Source organism: Rhinoderma darwinii, chromosome 1 (genome assembly GCF_050947455.1).
Source record: "Rhinoderma darwinii isolate aRhiDar2 chromosome 1, aRhiDar2.hap1, whole genome shotgun sequence".
Classification (NCBI taxonomy): Eukaryota; Metazoa; Chordata; class Amphibia; order Anura; family Rhinodermatidae; genus Rhinoderma; species Rhinoderma darwinii.
This window is the reverse complement of record NC_134687.1, coordinates 616921507-616945641: the sequence shown is the minus strand read 5'-3', so window position 1 is coordinate 616945641 and position 24135 is coordinate 616921507. Positions and strand designations below refer to the sequence as shown.

The following is a 24135-nucleotide window of genomic DNA, read 5'->3' as shown; positions in this document are numbered from 1 at the left end:
GTAGCAGAAACAGCTGTGTAGGAGGCTTAAAATTGAGTAAGGAACAGCCAAACTCTCCTACAAAGGTGAGGTTGTGGAAGACAGTTTCATTTCACAGGTCTACCATGGAAAGTCTCAGCACAGCAACAAGACACAAAGTAGTTATACTGCATTGCATCAGCAAGGTCTCTCCCAGGTAAAGATTTCAAAGCAGACTGGGGTTTCAAGATGTGCAAATCAAGCTCTATTGAAGAAGAAGAAGAAGAAGAAGAAGAAGAAGAAAGAAACGGGCAACTTTGAGGACCGTAGACTCAAAGATTGGCTAAGGAAACAGTGCAGCAGATACATCATTATTACTTCCCTTCTAAATCGGAATATATCCAGCGGTGCATCAGTTAAGAACTGTCAGAAACCTGTGAGACCCAGGTACATCCATCTACTGTTCAGAGAAGTCTGGCCAAAAGTGGTCTTCATGGAAGAATTCCGGCCAGAAAGCCTTACCTTTGATGTGGAAACAAGGTGAAGTGACTCAACTATGCACAAAAACATAGGAACTGGGCTGCAAAAAAAATGGTAGCAGGTGCTCTGAAATTAGTCAAAATTTTCTCATATTTGGCTGTAACAGAAGGCGGTTTGTTCGCTGAAGGCCTGGAGAGTGGTACAATAACAGTGAAGCATGGTGGAGGCTCCTTGCAAGTTTGGGGCTGCATTTCAGCAAATGGAGCTGGGGATTTGGTCAGGAGATTAATGGTGTCCTCAATGCTAAGAAATACAGGCAGATACGTATCCATCATGCAATACCATCAGGAAGGCATCTGATTGGCTCCAAATTTATTCTGCAGTAGGACAACGACCCCAAACATACAGCCAATATCATTAAGAACTATCTTATCAATGTCTTCTTTGTATTCTGAACATAATATGTCTCCATAAAGTTTTAAACTGTAGAAAAGGATCTCTTGCCAATAAGATGATCACAAAGTCTCCCCCTGCTGGGACCCCAGGGATCAGTTGTAATTTGTAGGAAATGTTAACAGTTTAATCTTTCTGTAGCGCTACCACAGCGAAAATTAAGCATTACACAGCGCCAAATAAATGCAGGAAAGGACAGGTTCTCCAGAGCGAGAGATATATATATTATAACCTCTCTCACTCTGCCCAAGAGATGAGGATCCTGAACAGAGGAGTTCTCTCTATTAAGTATAAAAATGGGTTCTCTAAACTGGACAACCCCTTTTAAGTGGATCTGTCAGGGCAACATAAGATAGAGGGGGAGGTGCTGAGCTTGGGGATATATCATTTAATTTTTTTTATTCCGTCTTTTCATGTATAAAGTTGTATAAATCCTGCCAGGAGAAAGCCTGTGAGCCCCCGCCTGTGGGCATTTCTGTTCATCCTATATACTTGAATAGAGAAATCCAAGGTCACCTCTCCATTCAATGTCCACCTGGAAGTGGCAGCCGACTTGCATGGTGGTCAGTGGATACCCATTGTGATACGTAGGGGTCCCCACCAATTAGACTTTACAAGCATTTTCTGTGGGAAACCCCCTTTAAAAATATATATATATTTTTAAAATGGTCCCACTTTAGTCGATTGACTTCAGACTCTTTTATCCATACATCCCCTTTAAGTAACTTTCAATGAATTTTATTTACAATCCTATAACCAAGATGTTCGGAGCCAGTGCTGTATAGATAGTGCCTGTTTTACTCACATTCACCCATACCGTTCTGTCTATGGATGTAAAGTTAATCGCAAAGTTATTGAACAGCTAGTACTCACTTAAAGGGTCATTCCAAAAATACCATCAACATCCGGGACCACATTGAGAAGCTGCTGATGGGCGTCCACCTGGAGATAAGATGTAAGTGCATTGAGGATCCATCAAGTCCATTCGACTCTGTGGATCCGGGTACTTTTATTCGCTCTAGGCCACAACAGAAGCCTCTACCGGCCATAACAACAGAGCAGCACTGTCCTGAGTATGTTTAGAGTCAATGTAGGAAATATAATCAAACATTGTAATTTTACAATAATGACTACTCCCCTGCAGAATACTAATATGACGACAGTGATTATGGGGCTTGGATAATGATAATATGTTCAAATACCAAATTTTTTGGTGAGTAGGCTCCATGACGTATCATTTATGAAGATCGAGGACTATACAATGTGTCACCTCGCGGGATGTGGACCCACTGGGCCGTACCGCGTTGTGGGATAGCAGCTGGTCAACTAGGTACAATACAATGTCTATAGTCCAGAAAGGCTACCTGAGGCAATGTAGACAGTAGCGGTGACACAACTTGACTTTCACTGTAGATGGCACAGAGGCACGGTAGCACGGGATACAGGGTACAGGCAGCTGGAACGGGTAACACTGGGAACTGGAAAACACCAGGAGTCCGTTTGCAAGACAAACTTTAGGTATACAACAATGCTCAGGCAAGGATCAAGTGGGCAGAGCCCTTTTTATAGCCCAGCAGCATTTTGGGCTAATTACTGATTATTATCAACTGGACGCGTACTGGCCCTTTAAGGCCATGCACGCGCGCGCGCGCCCTGCGGGAAACAGTCTCAGAACCTGGAAGTGAGTGCCAGCGTCTCCCTGGAGGGAGATGCCGCCGAGAACACAGACGTTAATGGCCGGGACCATCAGAGGGTGTCTGATCGATGGTCCGCGGCCATAGACATTACACAATGTAAGGAATACATATAAATACAATGTATTCCTTTAATGTTAAAATCATAGAATACTTTTTAATGCGATCATCCATATTATAATAGAAGCGATACAGTCGGTACATTGGCACCCACTACACGTCCTCCCAACGTACCAATTGAAGTTGGTGAAAATGTAGTTCAAACAGCCTCAGCCGTCACATGGGTGGAAAACAGAGGGGTAACTTGAAGATTCTAGGCCCCAATGCAAAGTTTGTGATAGTGTCCACACCCACCAACCATATGGCTGTAGAATAGAATATTTGCTTTTCTCTAATAAAAAGAATTTACGTTTTGACTGAAATTATCATTAAACGCTATCTGGCACAGCTTCATTCGCATAAAAGTTAATTTACTAAAGTTGTCTCATATATTTTCCCTGTCAATATGCCCTATTAGGATGTTGTAAAGGGTGAGTACCCTGCTCGAAGTGGCTCCCGCTTTGGCAAACCTTGCCCGTCCATGCATTACATAGACAACCATTCATTTAAAAACCCACCATGTAATGCTACATTTCCCCAGTAGTGGCCGCTGCAGGGGAAATGTAATGCCAGTAGCGGCTTCCTCAATGATAACAATTGATCGCTGAATCGGCAGTAAGTTAAATAAGTTTTGTCTTTCATATAGATTACCTCATGGGTGTTTTTTATTTGCGGTATCACATGTGCACAGTTCTTCGGTAATTTGATTTAAATATAGCCCCCCGCCCCCATGTGAATGCTACTGCAAGTGTATGCTATAGCAATGATGGATGGGAATATTGCCTGGACTTTGTGTGGTAGATAACGTTTCAGTACAGCTTTAAGTGTTAAATATATCATATCTGGTTTTCTTTTTATATTTTGTGTGGATAATTTGCATCTCTCGTGTATATTTTTCAGGCCGGATTTTTCCGTCTTCCCCACGGAGATTATTTCATTGAACCTTTACATAATAAAGAAACTGCGGGGAGACAACAAAAGCATATAATATACAAGAGAGAAGCAGTTCACCAGCAGCGGCATCGCAGAGACCTTCACTTTACTGGTAACCAGTCATGTGGAGTAATTGGTAGGAATTTTATTTTCCTAAATGTTAAGTTAAATTGTTGAAATTATTCTGATACTTTGCATATGTCACTTTTTAATATTCCTGAATTGCAAACTATTATTTTATGCTTCCATGTTAAATATTGTAGAGTGACCTCTTTACATCCTTATTGTGAACAATCATTAGCAGTTACTTAAAAAGAGAATGATGCCTATCAGAGGAACTTTTCGGATTCTTTTTGGGAACTTTCTCTCTAATCCTGGACTATTATTTTTCTTTGCATTTTATGATCAGATCTTATTAGTCCTAATTCCTCCACAAAAACTTCCCTTTACCAGTCTAACAAACCGCAGGCTCTATGCACATTACAACCTTGATAATTTACTTATCTGCATTCCATCACCTAGTTTAAGTACATGTCCCTCCAACGTAGCCTAGGACTGGGAGCCTTTTGCTTTTGGCTTCATGAGTCGGGCCTTCATGCCCTTTTCTCTTCATGGGTGGAGTCATCTTGCCCTGTTCTGTTCATGGGTGGGGCCTCCCTGCTCTGTTCCCTTTATGGGCGTAGCTTCTCTGCAATATTCTCTTCCAGGCCCTTATGTGAATGATTGTCTGTGACCACAACCTAGACTCTATGGTCACAGAGACAGGAAGTGATGTAATTTGATTGACAGATGCACACAGAAGGACATCATTTGGAGCAGAATGGCGCATCACACAGAAAAATTACTGCAATCATGTTACACGACCTGTTGTATCTGTTACACAAGTTATATGTTGTTTTGTCCCTGAACCTAGGCTCTATATGTGACTATGTTTGCTATGGGCAGTTCTATTTTGTACTCTGCACTAATTTTAATAAATGAGACTCACTATCTCTAAGTGGTAAATTATGGGTATGGAGAATCGAAAATTCAAAGAATATTCCAGCCATTTAAATAAAACATTTAAAAAGAAAAAATACAATAGCACTTGAGTTTATAGAAAAAGGAGCAACCATAATGGGATCTCTAAGTGTAGATTGACAATGCAATACAATCATGAAGATTAGAGGCTATTATGGCTGAGAAAGGAAGAATCTCCACTGTGAAGTGCATAGAAAAGTGATGTCATAGATGGAAAGGTCCTCAGATTAGAAAACCGATTCCATTCAGAGATTTAATTAACGCCAGCATTTTTATAACATTGCAACAATAACAATAATCTACAGTCTGATGGACCTAATAGGAATATTGTAGAATTATATGGGATTCACTGCTTGTGAAAAGGCAAACGCAAAATTTTAAAAGGGGGGTTTCCAAGCACATTTTTGCGCCGGGGGAGATACTGAAATCCCCCCCCCCCCCAGCTCTCCAATTATTGTCACTCTGCCAACTATCTACATGCACTATATATTTCATATATAGAGGGGTTTAGGGGTTAGCGATAGTGTTCCTGGTAATATCCATAGTGGTCATAAGGTGGCCATACATGTTAGATAAATGTCGTACGGGCCGACCAATTATTTAAAGTGTATGTGGGTTTCCCGACTCTCCCCCAATGACAGACATCGGCAGAAGCAGGGATTGGGCATATTGGATTCCTACATGCCCAATCCTTTGCTATCTTCGGGAGGTCTAGCAGCAAATTATTTCCCTTTTCCCATTGAAATAAAAATGCATGCTCGGCATGTTAATAGTGGAGTCAGGAGGACTAGCTGTCAGCGAGTGATGTACAGTATTTAAAGGGGGTTTCCTAAAATCATAAATTTTCTGATCGCTGGGAGCCCAACAGCTGGGACCCCCACCGATTGTGAGAATGGGGTTCCCGAACCTCTTTACTGCTTGACCGCAGTGAGCAGGACATTGAGTGGAGTGGCGGTCGGCTATTTCAACTATTCTCATAGACAGTAAATGGAGCGGCGGGCGCATGCTAGACTGCTACTCCATTCAAACTCCTCCTCATTGCAAAGGGGGCGGTAGTGAGAAGAATGTAGGGGTTCAGAATCCTCAATCTTATGGTCAGTGCGGGTCCCAGCGGCGGGCCCACAGCAATAAAAAAAATGGTATCAACTATCCTGTGGATAGGTGATAATTTATGATTTTAAAAATACCCCCTTAACGTGTCTGGGCACTTTTAGAATGGTTTAATATTTCTGGTGGTCTAATATGGGGTTAATGGTGTTATCCATTATCCATGGCCTAGGATGGTTATGTGATAATATCTAATATCCCTGATAGTCTAGAGATTAGGAACTTCCACCCTCCTATTTTGTTTTCTCCAGACAATTTAGCCAACAATTATGAACAGACAACATTTGCTATGAACTGTAAAATTCTGATAATTACAATGACAACCTGTACAATTATCCCCAGCACCAAAATTGAAGCATCAATTTTTTTATTACGGATACTGGACATGTCCGCCATTATATACACCGCGTTCCAAATTATTATGCAAATGTTATTTTTCGCTGATTTTCCTAAATAGTCGATGCAAATGACAGTCAGTATAATCTTCAAGCCATCAACCGTTGGAGTATAATGCGAATTTTATTGAACAAATCTCCTAATGATAACAGGTTTTTTTTTTAGAAGTAAAAAACTCAAAATGCACTGTTTCAAATTATTATGCACAACAGAGATCAAAACATTTTAAAGGTTGTAAAGAGAACTAAAATGGTAATTTGTTGAATTTGCAGCATCAGGAGGTCATATTTACAGAAATCAAAAGCTCTTTTAATAAAAAAAAACTTAACAGGCCAAGTTACATGTTAACATAGGACCCCTTCTTTGATATCACCTTCACAATTCTTGCATCCATTGAATTTGTGAGTATTTGGACAGTTTCTGCTTGAATATCTTTTCAGGATGTCAGAATAGCCTCCCAGAGCTTTTGTTTTGATGTGAACTGCCTCCCACCCTCATAGATATTTTGCCTGAGGATGCTCCAAAGGTTCTCAATAGGGTTGAGGTCAGGGGAACATGGGGGCCACACCATGAGTTTCTCTCCTTTTATGCCCATAGCAGCCAATGACACAGAGGTATTCTTTGCAGCATGAGATGGTGCATTGTCATGCATGAAGATAATTTTGCTACGGAAGGCACGGTTCTTCTTTTTGTACCACAGAAGAAAGTGGTCAGTCATAAACTCTACGTACTTCGCAGAGGTCATTTTCACACTGTCAGGGACCCTAAAGGGGCCTACCAGCTCTCCCTCCATGATTCCAGCCCAAAACATGACTACGCCACCTCCTTGCTGACGTCACAGCCTTGTTGGGACATTGTGGCCATTCACCAACCATCTACTACTCCATCCATCTGGACCATCCAGAATTGCACGGCACTCATCAGTAAACAACACGGTTTGAAAATGAGTCTTCATGTATTTCTGAGCCCACTGCAACCGTTTCTGCTTGTGAGCATTGTTTAGGGGTGGCCGAATAATAGCTTTACGCACACTTGCAAACCTCTGGAGGGTCCTACACCTTGAGGTTCGCGGGACTGCAGAGGCACCAGCGGCTTCAAATACCTGTTTGCTGCTTTGCAATGGCATTTTAGCAGCTGCTCTCCTAATCCTATTAATTTGTCTGGCAGAAACCTTCCTCATTATGCCTTTATCTGAACGAACCCGTCTGTGCTCTGAATCAGCCACGAATCTTTTCACAGTACGATGATCACGCTTAAGTTTTCTTGAAATATCCAATGTTTTCATACCTTGTCCAAGGTATTGCACTATTTCACGCTTTTCGGCAGCAGAGAGATCCTTTTTCTTTCTCATATTGCTTGAAACCTGTGGCCTGCTTAATAATGTGGAACGTCCTTCTTAAGTAGAATAAAGTGGGAAGAAGGGAAAAGGCTGGCACTGCTGAACCGGCACAATAGGAATAGGAGTGTGTCAGATGGCTTGTTTTCTAAATGGATAATTGCAGGCTGGTTGCCCCGGAGTTGCTCATCGAAAATGTAGCACAACCAGCTAAATATAAGCATAGAGAAATGATCGAGGCACTCACCGGACTGGCAACACAATTTCTTTATTTGGAAAGATCTCGGTCAGGATGTGCAATTCCACATCCTGACCGAGATTTTTCCAAATAAATAAATTATGTTGCCAGTCCGGTGAGTGCCTTGATCATTTCTCTATACTTATCCTTCTTAAGTAGTTTTCCTTTGATTGTGCACACCTGGCAAACACATTTGTAAACCATGTTAAAGAGGCTGTGTCACCACATTATAAGTGGCCTATATTGTACATGATGTGATCGGCGCTGTAATGAAGATTACACCAGTGTTTTTTTATTTAGAAAAACGATCATTTTTGACGGAGTTATGACCTATATTAGTTTTATGCTAATGAGTTTCTCAATGGACAACTGGGCGTTTTTACTATATGACCAAGTGGGCGTTGTGGAGAGAAGTGTATGACGCTGACCAATCAGTGACCAATCAGCGTCATGCACTTCTCTCCATTCATTTACACTGCAGATAGCGATATGGCTATATCGCTATGTGCAGCCACATAAACACACTATAACGTTACTGCAGTGTCCTGACAATGAATATACATTACCTCCAGCCAGGACGTGATGTGTATTCAGAATCCTGGCCACTTCTCTGCACATCTCTGTGATTTACAGCACAGCACAGCGAGATCTCGCTGTGAATGACAGTTTACAGCCTAATTTCACGAGACTACGCATGCTATGCTGTAAATCACAGAGACGCTACAGAAGTGGTCAGGATTCTGAATACATATCCCGTGCTAGCTGAAGGTAATGTACAGTATATTCACTGTCAGGACACTGCAGTAATGTTATAGTGTGTTTATGTGGCAGCACATAGGGATATAGCTATATCGCTATGTGCTGTGTAAATGAATGGAGAGAAGTGTATGACGCTGATTGGTCACTGATTGGTCAGCGTCATACACTTCTCTCCACAACGCCCACTTGGTCATATAGTAAAACACGCCCAGTTGTCCATTAAGAAACTCATTAGCATAAAGCTAATATAGGTCATAACTCCGTCAAAAATGATCGTTTTTCTAAATAAAAAACACTGCTGTAATCTACATTACAGCCCCAATCACATCATGTACAAGATAGACCACTTATAATGTGGTGACAGAGCCTCTTTAAATATAGTCTCACCTTAAAATGAACAAGTTTTTTGTAGTGTTGGTGGCTCCAATCCAAACAGATTTCACCCTTTGCAATGCGCAGGATCAAATATGCGCCGTTATCCACATAAAATTCTGGATTTTGTCGCAGATTTGCTTTAAAATCCACTACAGAAATATCCAGCAGCGTTTGAAAACATTTTTAAAATGCAAGCGTTCTTTAAAATGTTACAGAGTTTTTTTTATGGTGTTTTAGAAGCATTATTTTTTTTAGTGTCATTTTAAACATGCGTTTTCTATTAGTGTTTTGTGTTTTCGAAGTCCTATAGAGAAGCCTATGGGAAGCAACGCCACTAAAAACGCCATAACATAGTTGTATGTAGTGCATGTTTGTAAGTTTAGATTTGACTATGGACTTAAATGTAACAACTGGCCGCACTAAGAAAACGCACTCAAATACCCCTTTAAAAACACCATGAAATACACTGAAAAGCGGAGCAAAACGTTAATCCAGCCTCTGCGCATCAATGTCCTGTTCTGGTGCGTTCGCACAACAGGACACCATAGCAGCGCATATGCAGTAACTCGATTTGAGGCCTGTATAAAAGCAGGGAGGATATAAGACCATACATGACGGGGGCATTGCGCGCTATCTCAGACATGATTTTGGCATTCAGAGCGCGCCAGTTTTCAGCGGTGGGCGGGCATAAAAAGAAGTAACGAGACTGCCGGATTATTACCATAAAAGGCGCAAAATGTTTGCAGACCGTTATTTACCATCGGAGGAGGAGTTTAGGAGATGGGATAACGGCAATGAACTTTTGACAACAGCGGCCAGCGAGGAGTCGAGTTCAATAGGTGAAATGCTGGTGACAGGTTCCCTTTAAGGGGGTCATCCGGTAATTTTTTTAAAATTGGTAGCATATCAGGGGATGGTGTAAAAAGATGAACTGGCAGGTACTCACTCTCTGAAGTGTTCCCAGCTCCAATGCTGAGGCTGTTCTCCACGGCTCCGATCCCGGAAGCTCCTGCAGCAGTCATGTGCCATTCATTGGTTCCGTACCACTGCAGCCAATCGCTGGCTTCAGTGATGATGCTGGCATGAATGGCACGTGACCACTGAGTACTGCCTTTGACATGAATGACACGTGACCAATGCAGGAGCTTCCAGAACCGAAGCTGTGGAGAATGGGGTCTCAGCGCTGGAGCTGAGGGTACTTCAGGAGGTGAGCATCTGGCAGTTTATTATTTTGCACCTTCCCCTCCCCTGCTGCCAATTTATAAAAAGTCCCGGATAACCCCTTTAAGGTGTGACTTAATCATTCCATAATTTTACCTAATTGAATTACAAACCAACCTTCACAGACAGACGAGAAGCACTTTCCATTAATTAAGTTGATTTACTTTCCATTTATGAAAAGTGAAGAGACCTTAATTGCGTCTATGATGGTAAAATATTCAGGTATGTAAAACACAAGAAGACTTTATGTCAGCGACAGGTAAAATACAATAACGAGATGTGAAGGCACATTTATTATATTCATGACAAAACATCTAGCATCAAATACAATATATTCTGTAACAGAGGCAATGAAAACATACAAATAATCTTCACAAAATGTAATTTTAAAACTTCTAAACAAGTTCCCTAAGTCAACAAAATTTGAATTTCAACATTTTTTTCCCAGTATTTGACAGTGTATGTGAACATTTCTGTGTCCTGACTGTGAATAAAACAGCTCTTTCTGCCCCTCCCCCAGCAGTAAGATCCTGCTCCCTACAGCTGACACATCCAGCCAGTCATCTGCATGTGAATAAACTCATACAGTATCTCTCCATTTCTCAGAATCTGAGCAAACTCTCTCAGTGCTAGCCATCACCCAAGGGGGTGGTTGTTTTAATCTGGCCATACACATTTGATCAATATCAGTCAAGCACCCGATCAACTGACTCTATGTCAATAGGCACATGAAAATTAGCCACTGCCAGACACCAATAACAGCCGCTTATCTCCTAAAGTAACAAAGGATCAGGCATGTTGAAATTCATCATACCTTATCGTTGTTTCCCCAATATCTGCCATGGGTAGGTACAACCTGGAGGCCCCTATAAACATTAAATCATTTGCTGATACCACCAAAATCGAATGGTTTAACCAACTTTAATCTACAGTCAGTTGTACAGCATAATTAGGCAAATTTGCCATTCGGGAGTTTGACAAAGCTAAATGACAATCCCTGCAAGAGCTGTAATGGTGGCCATATTGGTAGTCACCCAGACAGAAATAACAGACAGAAGATTATAACGGGAGAAATCTTTGCTTGTTGATGCTGGAATCCAAACTAATAGAAAAACGTGACTTTTTCTATCAATGGTATATTGTTTGTATCTGGCCCTTCCAGTATTCCTGATATTTTTTCTACAGACAGTAAATCTGTAAGATGCTTTAAAATATTGAAGTATATTATATGTAATGGAACCAGTGCCCTTGATTTGTGGTGAACAATAAGAGTTCCTAAACAATAGACACATTATGTTCAACCTAGAAAATGATATTTATGATGGTTTATACTCTGCAGAGTAGACTGCTGATTCTCTCTTATAAGAATCAATAAATAACATTGCACTAGAAGATGTACAATAGAAAGTGTGACAACACATCTAACCTGGCACATAATAAAGAACATGCAGGCAATAAGAAGAAGACTGGGAACATATTATTATTACTATTATCATTATTATTATTATTTTCATCATCACGAAAGTGAAAGTGTACAATAAATGCCTATCTATCTATCTATCTATCTATCTATCTATCTATCTATCTATCTATCTATCTATCTATCTATCTAATATCTATCTATCTATCTATCTATCTATCTATCTATCTATCTATCTATCTATCTATCTATCTATCTATCTATCTATCTATCTAATATCTATCTATCTATCTATCTATCTATCTATCTATCTATCTATCTATCTATCTATCTATCTATCTATCTATCTATCTATCTATCTATCTATCTATCTAATATCTATCTATCTAATATCTATCTATCTAATATCTATCTATCTATCTATCTATCTATCTATCTATCTATCTATCTATCTATCTATCTATCTATCTATCTATCTATCTATCTATCTATCTATCTATCTATCTATCTATCTATCTATCATATCCTTTATCTATTTTTCTTCTCTTATTTAATACTTCATAATCTAAAAGTAGCCTCATGTTGAAAGCAGGGCAAACACAAGTAGGCAAGGTCAGCAAACCATTCCCGCACCAACCAAGCTCAATACATAAATACAGTACCACAACAAAGCTCAGTACATAAATACATCACCAGAACCAAGTTCAGTACATAAATACAGCACAAGAACCAAGCTCAGTACATATATACAGTACCAGGGGCGTAGCTAAAGGCTCATGGGCCCGATGCAAAAATTTTTACTGGGCCCCCCCCTCCGCAAACTTCTCATGGCCGACGGTCCGCAGCTTTCAGCTGCATCGCTGGGTCTCCTAAGTGATCCAACAATGCAGCACTAGCAGCCGGGGGCGTCACTAAGGCTGGGTTCACACACCCTATTTACGGACGTAATTCGGGCGTTTTAGCATTGAATTACGTCCGAAAATGCGGCTCAAAAGCGTTGGCAAACATCTGCCCATTCATTTGAATGGGTCTTACGATGTTCTGTGCCGACGGTCATTTTTTTTTACGCGCCGCTGTCAAAAGGTGGCGCGTAAAAAAGACGCCCGCATCAAAGAAGTGCCTGTCACTTCTTCAGACGTAAATGGAGCTGTTTTCCATGGACTCCATCGAAAAACAGCTCCAATTACGTCCGTAATGGACGCAGCGAAAGACGCCTGCACTTGCCTTTACCGCTGAAATTACGGAGCTGTTTTCTCCTGAAAACAGCACCGTAATTTCAGCCGTAACAGACGCTGTTGTGTGAACATACCCTCAGGGCTTAAAATGTCAGGGGAAATAGCCCCAATACATATGTGTCCGCCCAAAAAAAAGTGTGTATATGAGACAGCATAGCATATCTATAGCACTACGACCCTATACACTATGGATAGGATTAGATACAGTGGCTCAACAGACAGTATCACACATGATAGGATTAGATACAGGGGCTCAACAGACAGTATCACACATGATAGGATTAGATACAGTGGTTTAGAAGGCAGTATCACACACCGGGGTGGCCGCAGGCTGGTAGTATTAGGCTGGGGAAGGCCAAAAACAGTGGCCCTTCCCACCCTTGTAATGCTGCCTGCTGCTGCTGAGTTGTATCTGGCTGGTTATGAAAATTGGGGGGGACCCCACATCGTTCTTTCCAATTATTATTTATTTTTATTTTTTTTAAATGACGTGGGCCCCCCCCCCATTTTTCATAACGAGCCAGATACAATAAAGCAGCAGCAGCCTAGCATCACCAGGATGGGAAGGGCCACTGTTTTTGGCCTTTCCCCTCCTGATAATACCAGCCTGCGTCCACCCCAGTGGCCGACCATCACTACAGATGGTCAGGTACTGGATCGTACCCGGCTCTTCCCAGCACCCCTGTTGGCGGTGGGTATCGGGGTAATAAAGGGGGTTAGTGTTGGCCTCTGCATCGGCTAACACTAAGCCCCGCCTTAGCAATGGATGCTGTCAATCAGCCGGCGGCCATTACTAAGGCGGTAGTAATATAGTTTAAAAGAAAACACAAAGACATAGAAAAAATATTTTATTGAAATAAAAAAAACCCACACAGCCCTCGTTAACCATTTTATTGATAATAAAAAAAAGCTGTCATCTAAGTAGTCCTGGAATCCGCCGTAGTCCAATGACCGAACCTGTAAGAAAACACACAAAAAATGATTAGTAACACATGTGTTAGGCTTAGATACAGGACCCATGTGTGATTCTGTCTGTGGGACCCTGTATCTAAGCCTACCACAACGTAGGCTTAGATACAGGGTACAGCAAACAGTAATCTTATACAGTATAAGATTACTGTGTGCTGGGGCCCTGTATCTAAACCTACAGTGTGGTAGGCTTAGTTACAGGGCCGAGCAGACAGGATCACGCATGGGCCATGTATCTAAGCCTACCATGTGATTGGCTTAGATACAGGGCCCAGCAGACAGGATCACACAATCTGTGATCCTGTCTCATGGGCCCCCTAAGCCTGATACATCGTAGGCTTAGGGGTTGTGCAGTCCCTAAACATTGATGGCCTATCCTCAGGATAGGCCATCAATAGCTGATGTGTCGCCCGGGACCCGCAAATCAGCTGTTTTGAAGGGGCCACAGCACTCGTAGGAGAGCTGCTTCCCCTTCATTTCACTACTCGCTCCCACTGTGAATCGCCGACACGGATTCACAGTGTGACCGGAATGAAGTGACAGGAATGAAGGGGAGCAGCAATTGCGACCGCTGCGACCCCTATAGCTACGCCAGTGTACAGTACCAGAACAAAGCTCAGTACATAAATACAACACTAGAACCAACCTCAGTACATATACAGTATACAGCACCAGAACCAAGCTCAGTACATAAATACAGCACACGAACCAAGCTCAGTACATAAATAGAGCACCAGAATAAAGCTCAGTACATAAATACAGCATAAGAACCAAGCTCAGTACATAAATACAGCACAAGAACCAAGCTTAGTACATAAATACAACACAAGAACCAAGCTCAGTATATAAATACAGCACCGGAACATAGCTCATAACATAAGTACAGCACCAGAAGAAACAAGCTCAGTACATATATACAGCACCATCACAAATACAGTTCAGTACATTGATCATTTTCAAAGTAAGATTCACCACTGCCATAAAATGTTGTACCATGTAAAACTATAGCTCCCAGTTTGGCCGGAACAATGGTAATGATATGCTGGGAGTTCTTGTTTCACAAAAAAATAATGATACCACTCAACATCTTGATACAGATCATACAGTACTGATCAGTCAGAGGGAGAATAAACATTTACATTTAGGGACTTACAGGTGACATCTTCTATCACTGAAGTAGTTTGCTTCCCTTTTTTCCCCATTTTTTGGCCCAGACCACCAACATGACTTCTTGCAGCTATACATCACCTGTGAAGAGTTTATCGCTCAGATGCCTGTGCTCCTCACCATGTCAGCCTGACCGTACCTATAATTCTTTACCTGTTTTTCCTATCTCATATAATCTATCTCAGGGGCGTATTGGGTAGAGAATGGAAGGGATCCTCCAGCTCATCTGAACATGGCAGTCCCAATGTCCGTAGCGCTCGGGTCCTCGTGTCGGCACACGCAGTGGATGAACGAGAAGGAGAGAGGAATGGTTCCAGCGCTGAGACCAGGTAGGTTGGTTTAAAATCGGAAACTTCTTCCAAGATTCATTTTGCAAATAACAAAAAGGGGGTGAATTAAAAAAAGACAAGCGGTGTTCTTTCAGGATACAGTGGCTAGTTGAAAGGAAAAGGCGGGTGCCTACGCGTTTCAGACGCGATCTGCGTCCTTAGTCATGGCTTCCTATGAAACTCTGTCCGGTACAGGTAAGGTTTATATCCGGTCTTTCATGCGAGGTTAATTGCGGTCCAAGCTAATTACTGTCCAAGTAATTGGAACGCTTCTCCATTTTGTTTCCAGCAGGCTAATTGAATGACTGCAGAGAATGTAACCGGAGGCTACAAAACAGGTAAGATCGATGTTATACTCGTATTATCCAATGCTGATTTAGCTTTCATTCGTCAGATAAATATAGAAAAGACCAGTGAACAGAGTTTTGTCTAATTGAGGACAAAGTGAGTTAAAATATACACATATGGGTGAAAATGTGATTGCAAAAAAATTGTTATGAAAAAGTATGCTGAAGATAGATAGATAGATAGATAGATAGATAGATAGATAGATAGATAGATAGATAGATAGATAGATAGATAGATAGATAGATAGATAGATAGATAGATAGATAGATAGATAGATATGAGATAGATATGAGATAGATAGATAGATAGATAGATAGATAGATAGATAGATAGATAGATAGATAGATAGATAGATAGATAGATAGATAGATAGATAGATAGATAGATAGATAGATAGATATGAGATAGATAGATAGATAGATAGATAGATAGATAGATAGATAGATAGATAGATAGATAGATAGATAGATAGATAGATAGATAGATAGATAGATAGATAGATAGATAGATAGATAGATAGATACATAGATGATAGATAGATAGATAGATAGATAGATAGATAGATAGATAGATAGATAGATAGATAGATAGATAGATAGATGATAGATAGATAGATAGATAGATAGATAGATAGATATGAGATAGATAGATAGATAGATAGATAGATAGATAGACAGACAGACAGACAGACAGACAGACAGACAGACAGACAGATAGATAGATAGATAGATAGATAGATAGATAGATAGATAGATAGATATGAGATAAATAGATAGATAGATAGATAGATAGATAGATAGATAGATAGATAGATAGATAGATAGATAGATAGATAGATATGAGATAGATAGATAGATAGATAGATAGATAGATAGATAGATAGATAGATAGATAGATAGATAGATAGATAGATAGATAGATAGATAGATAGATAGATAGATAGATAGATAGATAGATATGAGATAGATAGATAGATATGAGATAGATAGATAGATAGATAGATAGATAGATAGATAGATAGATAGATAGATAGATAGATAGATAGATAGATAGATAGATAGATAGATAGATAGATATGAGATAGATAGATAGATAGATAGATAGATAGATAGATAGATAGATAGATAGATAGATAGATAGATAGATAGATAGATAGAGAGATATGAGATATGAGATAGATAGATAGATAGATAGATAGATAGATAGATAGATAGATAGATAGATAGATAGATAGATAGATAGATAGATAGATAGATAGATAGATGATAGATAGAGCTATTCCTACAGTCTTGCTCCTTAATTATTCATGTTGTACTTGGAGTACTTATTGTATGATATTTAATATTTAATTACTTGGATATGACCGATGTAACACTCGATGCAGAAAGGCCGAAGTCGGCAAATATTCTTTATTGGTGTTGTTAGTTGACCCCGTTAGTATGTATCAATTGTATTGTTATAGTTATTAATTTATCCATTTTTTCTGGGTTCAATGTTGTTTGCGCAGACCATATTAAATTGATTTAAATATCCTTGAAAGTAAAAATACAAATGCAGGTATTATAATTGTGTGCGTGGAATGGTATTGAAATAGGATGAATTCTTGTATTATTGCTGTACAAGGGTAGAAGGAACAATGCAAGTTATTTTTGGATTCCTGTATGGTGTTGCTATTTATTGAAATATAACTGTGGAAAAGGAAAGAAAATCCAACCCAAATCGGTTAGTAAATTATCATTATGAACAAATGGATATCTATTAGTTATGCAATCGGATAAGAAGATTTTTTTTGGTTATTATTTTTTGTATTTTATTTATTTGTTTATTTGTTTTGATTTTGATTTTTTATTATTTTTATATAAGATAAAAGTCTATTGTGAGCGTTGAGATGCATTTATTTATATCCCAACAGATGAACATTAATGTCGTATTACCTGACTTTGTTGATTTGAATAAAGAGACAAAGGAAGGAAACCTAGTAATCAAATATAATATCAATTATTTATTATTAATTGGGGATTTATTCCACTCAGAACGTTACCTATCTTGTCCTGCATTGCAGGTATATATATTTTCCCTTTAATTACTACATATGTCATTATTAAAAATAGTAGGTGGATTCGATTGTTTCTTCTGGAAATTTATTAGAAGTAAAATTTGAATATGAATGTCGTTGTGCAATTATTTCTTTCCCAACAAATAGATACCAATGCCATGTTATTTGGCTTTATTAATTGAATAAAGAAGAACTAGTAGTCAAACTTTATATAGGTTATTTGTTATTGGTTTGGGATTTTTGAATAGGAACCTTATCTGATTTGTGATATATTGCGGGTATAAATTTTCCACAAATTGCTAGTCGTGTCGTTGGTGAATAGTATTAGTTGAAGTGGAGGGAAATTGAACCAATATGAATCAATGTGTATTTTGACTGTTTGTGTGTTGGTTGTTAATAATGGAACATTAGTTCCTTTTTCAAGTTGAGACCTTTGGGCACCCTGGTTTGTAGTCTAAAAATCCAGTATGCTTCTCTTGTATGTGTTTTATGTACAATATCCCCTCCTCTCTTGGGAGTGTGGATTTTTTCGATGGCATAGCACTTGAAACAGTTGGTAGATCTGTTATGTCGGTGGATAAAATGTTTGACAACATTGGAGATGTTCACGATATTCGGATTGCGTATGTATTCTAAATGTTCTAATATCCTTATTTTCATTTTACGGTTAGTACACCCTATATATTTGAGATTACAGTCGGTGCATTCAATTATGTAAATTACCGATTCTGTATTACAATTGATGTAATTATTAATAGTGAACGTGTTTGTATTGTTAGTATCAGTAAACACCTTTTTTAGTAGCACATAAGCACAGACCTTGCACCGGTTATTCCCACATTTGTAGAAACCTTTCTGTTCTAGCCAGGTGGTTTTGGCTCTCTCGGAGTTGAAAAACGACGGTGACAGGGAGCTGCCCAAGGATGGTGCCTTACGTGACACTATTCTCCATCCATCTTTAAGGATTTCTTCAAAGGTATCATCCTCCATTAACATTGGTAAACGTTTGTTTATTATTCTTTTTATGTCGTTAAATTGGTTGTTTTGCTGGAGAACCAAAGTTGGTTTGTTGGGGTCTAATGTTGCATATGACTTTTCCTTAAATAGCAGGGTATCCCGAGATTTTTTATGTGTGATACCTTGTGCTCTTGATAAGGACCACTTGGGATATCCTCTGTTCTGTAATCTATTGTAGATTTGTTCTTGCTCTGCTTTATAGTATAGATCCGAGCTACAATTACGTTTGGCTCGGCTCATTTCACCAATTGGGATTGATTTCATAGTCTGCTTGGAGTGATTACTTGATGCATGTAAAATGGTGTTGCCACTCAAGGGTTTTCTAAAGGTTTTTGTTTTTATCAAAGTGTCTATTGTTCCTATTAGTTCCAAGTCCAGAAACATGATACTGTCCTTATTCCATGCGTAAGTAAATTTGAGATTTGATGTGTTCGAAGTTAAGAACATGATGAATTCTGGGATAGTGTCAGTGTCTCCAACCCATATGAAGAAGAGGTCGTCAATATATCTTCCGTACCAATGGATATTGGCTACGAAAGGGATACTGGTTGAGAAGATTGACATTTCTTCCCACCAAGCCATCACCAGGTTGGCCAGGGAGGGAGAAAATTTTGCTCCCATGGAGACACTTTTGAGTTGTAGGTAAAAATTTCCGTCAAATAGAAAATAATTATGTGACATCAAAAATGTTAGTACCTCCAGGATAAATGTTTGTAATTCCTCGGTGTAGGTGCTGTGTTTAATTAGATGGTGTCTCAAAGCTAGAAGTGCTATGTGATGGGGAATACTTGTATACAATGAAACGACGTCGCATGTTAAGCATGTATAGTTTTTCACCCATGTTTTGTTGTAAAAAGCACGCAGTACGTCCCGTGTATCTTTGAGGAAGCCTGGAGTATTTTGTGCAATAGGTTGGAGTAAGGAATCTAAACATTCTGAGGTTTTCTCTAAGAGTGATCCAATTCCGGATACTATGGGTCTCATGGGAGGGGGTGAGATATTTTTGTGGGTTTTAGGTAGGGCATGGATAATAGGTGTGATAGGATGTTCAATATACATATATTCCGCTTGTTTGGGCGTAAGGGAACCTGACTTAAGCCCATCATTCAGTAGTATTTTGATTTCTTTTTGAAATTTTTCAGTGGGGTTATGTTCCAGCATTTTATATGTATCTTTGTCTGACAGAAGTATATTAATTTGTGTTTTATAGTCTTCTTTGTCCATCACCGTAATACTGCCCCCCTTGTCCGACATTTTGATGACAAGATCTTCATTATCCTGGAGAGACTTGACTGCTTTTTTGAGTCTTATTGAAAGGTTTGGTTTAGTATTGTGCTTATCGTTATTATCTGCCAATTCATGGAGATCTTTTTCAATGGCTATTTGAAAGTGGTCCATGGCTTCTGTTCTTGACATGACTGGATAAAAACCTGGATTCTTGGTTGTGAAATTTTTTGATGTATTTGTATCTTTGTTTGGAATATTGGTATCCAGACTTTCCAAGCAGATGGCAGTTCTTTGTTCTTCAAAGGAAAAAGTGCTGTAGTCCCTTGTTGATGGTCTATATTCTTCCTTCTGTAAACTGTCATGGGACATAGTGTACTTGAGGGAAGTTTCTGTGTTGTTAGTCACTTGTTCCTGTAGGGTCTTTTCTGACAACTGGAAGTGTCTTTTCACTGTTAGGTTTCTCACAAATGTGTTCACATCTAACAAGGTGTTGAAAAGGTCGAAGTTTTGATTGGGGGCAAAGTTTAGGCCTAGAGAGAGTGCTTCCTTTTGGTCCGGAGTGAGAGTGGTTGATGATAGATTAATGATGTTTAAATTGGATATTTGTTCCTGCGTGTTCGGAGGTGACGGCTCTCTTCGTGGTCTGTGTGGTTTATGCTTTCTGCCGCCCCTCCTCCCTCCTTTTTTGACATATAGTTGGCTTTGGTGGATTTGTAATTGTGTCTGTATCCTCCATTAGGACCTTCATTGTCCGGACTCTCATTGCCCCCGTCTGTTGAATCCAATTCAATAGAACTGAAACTGACTCTGTTGGAATATCCATTTTGTTTTCTCTGGTATTTGCGATGCTTCAGTATGGATTTGGGTTTGTGGAAATTCTTCCCTTGATGTTTCCATTGGTACACTTCATTACTTGCATAATCCCGCAGGTCCCGTTTGAATTTACCCCTTTTGACTTTGGCTATTATTTTGTCCAATTTGTCGATACTCTGGGTGGTACGTGTTTCCAACATTGTGTAATCAGGTGAGCTGGTAAACGGATTCAGCGTATTTTGGATTTTGGAAATATCTTCCTTCAATTCCAGAAGTTTAAATTCCTCCTGCTTGATGATTAGATCCATCAGTTTGAAAGAGCAATTTAACAGAATTTGGTTCAATTCATTGCTGAAATCTTCTGAGTAATTGAAATTGGGGGTCTTTTTCATCTGAAGACCTCTCGGTATCATTTCTTTTGTTGCGTAGTTTCTGAGAGTTGTTACATCCCACCACACTTTTGCCTCTTGGGTCATCAACTTTTCTAATTCATGGAATAAATCATGCATTTCCATGTTGTTATCTCCTAAATTACCTGTATTGCCAAATACTTTGGCAGCCATCTCGGCTCGGGTATACTGTGCCTGCTGATTCATGATTTCCATAAAATAATTGATTATCAGCTTACTTCTATCTTCGATATAAGAAAAAATAGGTTTAAAAGAAGTGTATAGATTTTAAAACACAGTCAGCCAGAAGAGTGTAAACGAAATCTTCATATATACAATGGTATTTGTTATGATTTTCTGAGTATTCACTCTTCACATTGTCAGTTATTTGCTCCCAGCACTTGCCACGGTATGGGTATATATTGATATTTGGGGGATATATCTCCTGTGCAGAAAGAACACCTTAGCCTATTAAAAGGTTGAGCACGTGAGGAATAGCCGAAGATAGAAATAGAGAATGGAAGGGATCCTCCAGCTCACCTGAACATAGCAGTCCCACTGTCAGTAGCGCTCGGGTCCTCGTGTCGGCACACGCAGAATTCATCATGTTCTTAAATTCGAACACATCAAATCTCAAATTTACTTATGCATGGAATAAGGACAGTATCATGTTTCTGGACTTGGAACTAATAGGAACAATAGACACTTTGATAAAAACAAAAACCTTTAGAAAACCCTTGAGTGGCAACACCATTTTACATGCATCAAGTAATCACTCCAAGCAGACTATGAAATCAATCCCAATTGGTGAAATGAGCCGAGCCAAACGTAATTGTAGAACTAGAACAGAAAGGTTTCTACAAATGTGGGAATAACCGGTGCAAGGTCTGTGCTTATGTGCTACTAAAAAAGGTGTTTACTGATACTAACAATACAAACACGTTCGCTATTAATAATTACATCAATTGTAATACAGAATCGGTAATTTACATAATTGAATGCACCGACTGTAATCTCAAATATATAGGGTGTACTAACCGTAAAATGAAAATAAGGATATTAGAACATTTAGAATACATACGCAATCCGAATATCGTGAACATCTCCAATGTTGTCAAACATTTTATCCACCGACATAACAGATCTACCAACTGTTTCAAGTGCTATGCCATCGAAAAAATCCACACTCCCAAGAGAGGAGGGGATATTGTACATAAAACACATACAAGAGAAGCATACTGGATTTTTAGACTACAAACCAGGGTGCCCAAAGGTCTCAACTTGAAAAAGGAACTAATGTTCCATTATTAACAACCAACACACAAACAGTCAAAATACACATTGATTCATATTGGTTCAATTTCCCTCCACTTCAACTAATACTATTCACCAACGACACGACTAGCAATTTGTGGAAAATTTATACCCGCAATATATCACAAATCAGATAAGGTTCCTATTCAAAAAATCCCAAACCAATAACAAATAACCTATATAAAGTTTGACTACTAGTTCTTCTTTATTAAATTAATAAAGCCAAATAACATGGCATTGGTATCTATTTGTTGGGAAAGAAATAATTGCACAACGACATTCATATTCAAATTTTACTTCTAATAAATTTCCAGAAGAAAAAATCGAATCCACCTACTATTTTTAATAACGACATATGTAGTAATTAAAGGGAAAATATATATACCTGCAATGCAGGACAAGATAGGTAACGTTCTGAGTGGAATAAATCCCCAATTAATAATAAATAATTGATATTATATTTGATTACTAGGTTTCCTTCCTTTGTCTCTTTATTCAAATCAACAAAGTCAGGTAATATGACATTAATGTTCATCTGTTGGGATATAAATAAATGCATCTCAACGCTCACAATAGACTTTTATCTTATATAAAAATAATAAAAAATAAAAATCAAAACAAATAAACAAATAAATAAAATACAAAAAATAATAACCAAAAAAAATCTTCTTATCCGATTGCATAACTAATAGATATCCATTTGTTCATAATGATAATTTACTAACCGATTTGGGTTGGATTTTCTTTCCTTTTCCACAGTTATATTTCAATAAATAGCAACACCATACAGGAATCCAAAAATAACTTGCATTGTTCCTTCTACCCTTGTACAGCAATAATACAAGAATTCATCCTATTTCAATACCATTCCACGCACACAATTATAATACCTGCATTTGTATTTTTACTTTCAAGGATATTTAAATCAATTTAATATGGTCTGCGCAAACAACATTGAACCCAGAAAAAATGGATAAATTAATAACTATAACAATACAATTGATACATACTAACGGGGTCAACTAACAACACCAATAAAGAATATTTGCCGACTTCGGCCTTTCTGCATCGAGTGTTACATCGGTCATATCCCGAGTAATTAAATATTAAATATCATACAATAAGTACTCCAAGTACAACATGAATAATTAAGGAGCAACACTGTAGGAATAGCTCTATCTATCTATCTATCTATCTATCTATCTATCTATCTATCTATCTATCACATATCTATCTATCACATATCTATCTATCACATATCTATCTATCACATATCTATCTATCTATCTATCTATCTATCTATCTATCTATCTATCTATCTATCTATCTATCTATCTATCTATCTATCTATCTAATATCTATCTATCTATCTATCTATCTATCTATCTATCTATCTATCTATCTATCTATCTATCTATCTATCTATCTATCTATCTATCTATCTATCTATCTATCTATCTATCTATCTCATATCTATCTATCTATCTATCTATCTATCTATCTATCTATCTATCTATCTATCTATCTATCTATCTATCTATCTATCTATCTATCTATCTATCTATCTATCTATCTATCTATCTATCTATCTCATATCTATCTATCTTCAGCATACTTTTTCATAACAATTTTATGCAATCACATTTTCACCCATATGTGTATATTTTAACTCACTTTGTCCTCAATTAGACAAAACTCTGTTCACTGGTCTTTTCTATATTTATCTGACGAATGAAAGCTAAATCAGCATTGGATAATACGAGTATAACATCGATCTTACCT

General features: G+C 38.6%; 1 protein-coding gene across 1 annotated transcript in view; it reads left to right on the top strand.

The window, feature by feature from the left end:
* The window catches only part of ADAMTS12 (ADAM metallopeptidase with thrombospondin type 1 motif 12), a 574502-nt gene that overhangs the window by 203984 nt on the left and 346383 nt on the right, over positions 1-24135 (top strand). The window contains exon 4 of the mRNA XM_075847593.1: positions 3585-3753. Coding sequence (XP_075703708.1) covers positions 3585-3753 — 169 coding nt within the window. The remainder of the gene's footprint in view (positions 1-3584; positions 3754-24135) is intronic.